The sequence below is a fragment of the Coregonus clupeaformis genome, chromosome 30 (genome assembly GCF_020615455.1).
Source record: "Coregonus clupeaformis isolate EN_2021a chromosome 30, ASM2061545v1, whole genome shotgun sequence".
Lineage (NCBI taxonomy): Eukaryota > Metazoa > Chordata > Actinopteri > Salmoniformes > Salmonidae > Coregonus > Coregonus clupeaformis.
Window position 1 is genome coordinate 43,963,586 of NC_059221.1, and position 7,636 is coordinate 43,971,221.

Here is a 7,636-nt window from a genome sequence, read left to right on the forward strand (position 1 = left end):
AATGACCCAACAGGATGGACATGGTCAGGAGGAGAGCAATTCAAATTTAGGTTTTGGAATTCAGGAGAACCAAACAATGCTGGTGGCATTGAGGACTGTGTCATGGTACAGTGGGATATGAGATGGTTGGATTTGCAGTGCTCCTAGAAACTCACCTTCTTCTGCTACAAGGAGAAGCTGATCCTGGTTCAGGAGATGAAGACGTGGGAGGAGGCTCTGGAGTACTGCAGGGATCACTACACAGACCTCCACAGCCTGCTCTCTGAGACTGAGAATCTCCAGGCCCAGAGCAAGATGGAGGGCGCCCAGACCGACCACGTGTGGACGGGTCTGATCTTCCTGGCCAGAGAGTGGCTGTGGGTGAACGGGGACCCCCTGGAGTACCAGGCCTGGTCCGGCAGGGTGCTGCCCCACTGCCCCGCCCAATACCTCCACTGTGGGACCCTGACCAGAGATGAAGAGCACTGGGGAACCAGGAACTGTGAGGAGAGGAGGAACTTCCTCTGCTACAGAGCGTGAGCCCCAGAGGAGAGAGATATTACTGTAGTAGATATGATCATCTATGTACGCTCTCTACTTATTACTAGTTAACTTTGTGATTGATTATTCACTCTATTTACTTGTGTGCTGCATATAACCTATTGGGTTTGTGTTTTATACAATAGTCTACTATTATTGTACCTATAGATGTTGTGGTTATAATAGTGTGTGATTTGTGAGTACAAAGACCAGACTAATGGGCACAGATGTCAGTTCAACGTTTAGTTTTGATTTACATTTAATTCGGTTGGGAATAAAAAATAAAAAATGTAACCATGTCATTCGATTTAGGTAGGGTAAAAAAAATCAGAAATTAGGAAATTCCTTCAGGTTGATTACTTTTTAGAAGATCCAATCAGTTTTCCCCTTTGATTCATCGTCAACAGAATGAAAAACATTATTTTGTTTCGGTTAAAAAAACAATATTGATTCAACCAGTTTGTGCCCAGTGGGAAGTCACCTAGCTCACATTATGTTTCATAATTATATAACATAATAAAACAGTAAAAATGCAAAGATGCTGCTGTATGCTAGTTACTAGCATCATGTTGGTACATGTAAACTCCATGTTAACTCCTTCAGCCTGTAGGCTGTGTATTATTATTAGCAAGTATTTACATGATTTATGGTTACAAAAGGATGTAATCCAAAATGGCTTGAAGGAAATATGGAATTGACAAAAACTGCAAATCAAATCACAATTTATTAAAAGTGGGGGACAGAGGGGGGAGAAAGGTATAGAAGGAGGAAGAGAGAGAGAGAGAGAGGGGGAGGAAGGTACGGACGGAGGAGGACGGATAGACAGATCCGGGAAACTTGTTGTCTGGGAAGTGTCCTTGTGTATCGCTTTGCTGTTGTTGTTGTTGTTGTGTTACTGATATTGTACACCAGAGATTATAGATGAATATTAACTTAGCTAACTATATCTGGTACAATGTATCTGATTTCAGCATCTGGGCCATCAAATAAAACATTAAAAATTATAATAAATGAATCAGTTTCATCTGACAGTTGTGTCCAGTACAATATTTTCAGAATCATAACCCTATTACAACATTTTGGTAAAGATTTTTCCTGATTTGGATCAATGCTTGGGTCTCACATGATTAAGTTCCTTCTCTCCTGACAGTCCCTGGTTCCCCAGTGCTCTCCCTCTCTGATCAGGGTCGCACAGTGGAGGTGTTGGGCGGGGCAGTAGGTTCCCCCGGTCCAGGCCTGGTACGTACTCCTGGGGGTAGCCTACCCGTTCATCCACAAGTCTCTGCTTCCTAAACAAATCCAGCCCCTGATCATGGGGACTTAAGGCAAAAACTTTGTCTCTAATGAACACATGGATATCAGGACTCTATTATGCATACTGCTAAAAAAACACAAAATATATAAAAGGGAAGGCTCATTCGTAGTTATATTGTTTCACAAGGATGCACACATTTTACCCCAATGCAACTTGTTACCCTTGCTTCTGTAGAAGCGGATAGGAATGTTGCGAGGCTTTGTCTGACTACGAACATTTAAAGAGAAGGCACCGACGCTCACTTGACTGGTGAGATCTGCAATCAAACGTTAGTAATAATGTGCGGTCTGTAGTGTGTTAGTAACTACTTTTACAGCATGAGTTCAGAATCGGTCATTCTGTTGGAGACTGTCAACTTTGCTGCTGAAAAGCACCGCAATCAACGACGTAAAGACGCTGACCAAACCCCATATATCAACCACCCAATAGGTACAGTTTTTACAAGAACAATCTCAACAGAAGCTAGCTAGATAGCGTCTATGAATGGGTTAAGGACCTAACTAGCTACCTTTAGCGCCTATTGATGATAGCTTGTATCTTCTGGCTGGGGAAGTTTTGATAAGAGCCCCGACGCTTGTTCTGAACGTTAAAACACATCTTGCGGTACGGTTTTGGAAACATAAGGAACATATCTTTCATATTAGCTAGACTTTTTTTTACTTTTTTTTTTTTACACAAAATGTTAAATTACTACACACCTTTTTAGGGTAAGTGTTCTCACGTCTTATCTCCATGGTATAGCGTTCATGTGCTAATTAGCTGTCTGCATCTGTCATTGAAAGATACTGTCAGCTGCAATTGTGTTAAAACAGTAAGTGTATATTTTGCATTTGGGAAATAATTTTTGTGATATGGAAGTTTGTTTCTAGAACTGTACTGCAATTGAGAATCGATTCACGTTTAGATGGAGTATTTTGTGGTTTTGGCTGCCAGAGCCAATTCGCCTCTACACATGTAAGGTCCTTAGACTATAAGGAGTAACGTTAGTCTCCTTTAGTCCATTATTGGGCTAGATAGGTCCTTAGACTTCGGTACATGGATATCTGCATTTACATTTGCCGTGTTTATAATTTTGCAGGAGTTGCAAGGATCCTAAGCCATGAAGGTGGGATCACAGACATTGAAGTTCTGCAAGTAAGTGTTTTACGTTTCAGAAAGACTCAATACTTTCTTGCATACATACTTGCTCCTGGAGGGCAACATTTTAAATCGTAATTAAATTATCTGATTAAGTATAGACCACAGTCAATGGGCAATGTTAAGCTCATGAAAACATTCAACATTTGTGTTAACAGAGTTTGCGTTAACCAGAGTTCGTTAACAAGAAGGTCATGACGGATATTTGTGTATTTTCCAACTGTCTGCAGGCAGCTTTGCTCCATGACACAGTGGAGGACACTGACACCAGCATAGGAGAGCTACAGGTCGTCTTTGGGCAAACAGTGGCGCGGATCGTTCAGGAAGTGACAGACGACAAGGCGCTACCCAAGCAGGAGAGGAAACGTCAGCAGGTGGAGCACGCACCTCATGCCAGTCACCAGGCAAAACTGGTCAAACTGGCTGACAAACTGTACAACCTGAGGGACCTCAACCGCTGCACGCCCACAGGTGATTGTAGGGTGTCCAATCAAAAACGCATATTTGGACCAATGGGTAAAATAATGTTATAGATATACAGTGCATTCGGAAAGTATTCAGACCCCTTGACTTTTTCCACATTGTTACGTTACAGCCTTATTTTAAAATTGATTAAATAGTTTTCCCCCCTCAATCTACACACAATACCCCATTATGACAAAGCAAAAACCGGATTTTAGAAATGTTTGCAAATTTATAAAGAATAAACTGATATCACATTTACATAAGTATTCAGACCCTTTACTCAATACTTTGTTGAAGCACCTTTGGCAGCGATTACAGCCTCGAGTCTTCTTGGGTATGACACTACAAACTTGACCTACCTGTATTTGGTGAGTTTCTCCCATTCTTCTCTGCAGATCCTCTCAAGCTCTGTCAGGTTGGATGGGGAGCGTCACGGAGATGTTCGATCGGATTCAAGTCTGGGCTCTGGCTGGGCCACTCAAGGACATTCAGAGACTTGTCCCGAAGCCACTCCTGCGTGGTCTTGGCTGTGTGCTTAGGTCGTTGTCCTGCTGGAAGGTGAACCTTCACCCCCAGTCTGAGGTCCTGAGCAGGTTTTCAACAAGGATCTCTCTGTACTTTGCTCCGTTTCATCTTTCCCTCGATCCTGACTAGTCTCCCAGTCCCTGCCGCTGAAAAACATCCCCACAGCATGATGCTGCCACCACCATGCTTCACCGTAGGGATGGTGCCAAGTTTCCTCCAGACGTGATGCTTGGCATTCAGGCCAAATACTTAAATCTTGGTTTAATCAGACCAGAGAATCTTGTTTCTCATGGTCTGAGATTCTTTAGGTGCCTTTTGGCATCCTCCAAGCGGACTGTCATGTACCTTTTTACTGAAGAGTGGCTTCCATCTGGCCACCCTACCATAAAGGCCTGATTGGTGGAGTGCTGCAGAGATGGTTGTCCTTCTGGTAGGTTCTCCCACCTTCACAGAGGAGCTCTGTCAGAGTGACTATCGAGTTCTTGGTCACCTCCCTGACAAAGGCCCTTCTCCGATTGCTCAGTTTGGCCGGGCGGCCAGCTCTAGGAAGAGTCTTGGTGGTTCCAAACTTCTTTTTGGTACCATTCCACAGATCTGTTCCTCGACACAATCCTGTCTCGGAGCTCTACGGACAATTCCTTCGACCTCATGGCTTGGTTTTTGCTCTGACATGCACTGTCAACTGTGGACCTTATATAGACAGTTGTGTGCCTTTCCAAATCATGTCCAATCAATTGAATTTACCACAGGTGGACTCCAATCAAGTTGTAGAAAACATCAAGGATGATCAATGGAAACAGGATGCAACGGAGCTCAATTTCGAGTCTCATAGCAAAGGGTCTGAATAATTATGTAAATAAGGTATTTATTTTTGATAGATTTGCAAAAATTTCTAAACCCGTTTTGGTTTCGTCATTATGGGGTATTGTGTGTAGATTGCGGGGAAAAAATAATTGAATCCATTTTAGAATAAGGCTGTAACGTAACAAAATGTGGAAAAAGTCAAGGGGTCTGAATACTTTCCGAATGCACTGTAGGTACCATTGACTTGCATTGGATGTGCCACAAATGCCAGGTGACCGATTTTATAAAATAATAAATAGCAAGAGCAGCACCATTTAGTGGTTAGAAGCTGGTAATATCAGGATGCATGATGGGACATAAACCTAACAACTTCAATGACTAATTTCTCTGAACTGGGGAAACAACTCTTATTTTCTTCCTATCTCTTTCTCTCTGGCTCTTTGCTCCTCTTCACTTGCTTCCCTCGCTGGTTGTCTGACTGTCCCTCTCTTTACCCCCATCCCATATCTTATATTTCTTCTGTGTTGTGGTTGCCAGGTTGGACAGCAGAGCGTGTTCAGGAGTACTTTGTGTGGGCAGCCCAGGTAGTGAGAGGGCTAAGGGGGACCAACCCAGCACTGGAGGGACACCTAGAGGAGCTCTTCAAACAGAGAGGGGTCGAGCTTTGACACCTCTCTGTTTCTGACACAGGGTGGCACAATGTACTTTGCATTCATTGTTTGTAGAACTGGCAAACCATCAATGTCACCTTTGAGTTTTATCGCTGTATTAAATAAAGCAATGCTATGCATAATTTTGTACATGTGAAAGGTTACTTGTTTTTAAAAAATCCCATTAATGGTGATGTAGAACCTGTAACTATTCTATTAAGACACATTGAACGAAAAATACATGATTGTGTGTATGTGTAAAAACGGCTAGCTGGAGCTCGTCTGATCGGTCGGCCGTTAATGGCCTACCCCGCTATATACTTAATACTGATTGGTTTGGTTCTGCCCACTATAGTGCTGTCCGGTTAGAACATGATGTTGAGCCCATCACTGTACTCTTAATAGTCACCACCACACAGACCCAGCTGTTTCCATTTGAAGATGTTTATATGATTGTGGTCTAAAATGGGAGAAACAATACAATCATGAGGACTGTTGGTGAACACATAATTAGGAGAGGAAGTACAAAACCAACGACGCTAGACAGAGGAATTTGCTTAAGCAAAAGGCAGTTTATTAAACACAGAGATATCTGTTACTGTTAGCTAACATGCATGGGATCCTGCTAATTAACATGCATGGACCTAATCATATAGCACTCTATTAGTGTCAGCTGAGAAGGATGTTTAAACAGAGTTTACAGCATTACTTTATACAATGTAACATAAAGGAAGGGGTCCTTCTTCTAGTCCCTTGATTGGTTCCCGAGGCGTAGGAGGCGGGTCTGCTCTGTCCAGAGTAGAAGGCCCATTGGTGCACGGCAGAGTCCTCTGCCCTTGGCACCCGACCAGTAGAAGGGGGGGGTTGAGAATGAGTGTGCGTCCACAGTGAGATGTCTGTGTGTGTCAAAGGAAACTCGTGAGAAGCAACTGGTGGGGGCCTTGGGCCTGAGGTGTGGGTGTTGTCCAGTTATCGTACTCCTGTAAGATTAGGCCATCTGGTGCGCTGTTCTTTGTTCGCTACTAAAATGTTATGCACAGACAACTAACACACTGTTAGTATCAGACACATGACACAGAACATTTATTGAAAACAAGCTCCTAACACAATTTGTCTTGCACAACCTCTTGCACAACATATTACTCAGATCAATCTATAACATTTTATATTTACTACGACAGGACCCATTATAAGATACTAAGACATACATGTACAGCATGCAATAATTGTAAAGCGATGACACAACCAACCCGAGAGGAACCTACCAGAATAATTACATCTAAGGCTATGCATCTTGCAGCAGTAGCATGCAAATACCTTAAATGGGGCTAATACAGGAATGTTGAATAAGCTAGTTGCACTCAATAAACACACTTGTAGCAATGATAACAATTATCGAACGAGGTAGCATGCACGGGGTAACGTTACACACAAACAATGCTAGCATTAGCTGGAAGCTAGCAAACTTATCTTACAAACTTACACAGTAACGTAACTATTCCTCACTAATATTGCCCCCCATCTTAGCCCAGTAGCATTTCCAAGACGTACTTATTGCAATAGACCCACACAGCACTTTGTTTAGGCAACAGCACGTGCACAGTCCGTCAGCACAATACTTTCTTCTTCTTGCGACTGCATGTAAACATGCAATAACTGAGGTGTCGGGGCGGAGCCCTGGAGTATGTCAAAGCGTTCTGATTGGTTGGGATGAGAGATGTGATTGACATGTTTGAAGGCCAATCAGATTGAGAGGGGTGGTCTTTTTTACAGTATGTGTCATAGATATGTTTGAATACAAATGAAGAGGTTTTGTGTTACAATCAGCATTACAGGGTCTCTGGAACTGGTAGGCCTATTCTTGCCTGGCTACCCATACACATTGCGCCGAACTGACGTTTCTTCTCCACGATGAATGTATGTAGCGATCAATAGAGCAGCAGAATTAAATTCAGGGTCGTCAGGCGAGGCCAATGACTGTATATGGGCGAGGCCTCCATCATAATGTTTCAGCCTATATTACCTTTTATTAGCAGGAACTGATCAAAGTAATGAAAAATATTTCACATTTGTACCTCATACAACTAATACTTGTCCTCAAATTAATTTACATGAGATGTCAACGAGTTAAAGATGTAAAGAAGCAGAGATTATTTTACAGTGGAATCAAAATGACCACAGCCACAAAGTCAATGGTAAACGGTACCCACTAGTTAACATG

At 42.7% G+C, this 7,636-nt stretch overlaps 1 protein-coding gene across 1 annotated transcript; it reads left to right on the plus strand.

Moving 5' to 3' along the window:
• Window positions 1-2,041: 2,041 nt before the first annotated feature.
• On the plus strand, window positions 2,042-5,565 carry LOC121582988 (guanosine-3',5'-bis(diphosphate) 3'-pyrophosphohydrolase MESH1). The gene is made up of 4 exons (XM_041899189.2): window positions 2,042-2,263; window positions 2,913-2,968; window positions 3,202-3,442; window positions 5,303-5,565. Exons 1-4 carry the CDS (start codon window positions 2,152-2,154, stop codon window positions 5,431-5,433), a joined length of 540 nt encoding a protein of 179 aa, XP_041755123.2. The 5' UTR covers window positions 2,042-2,151; the 3' UTR covers window positions 5,434-5,565.
• Window positions 5,566-7,636: the final 2,071 nt, after the last annotated feature.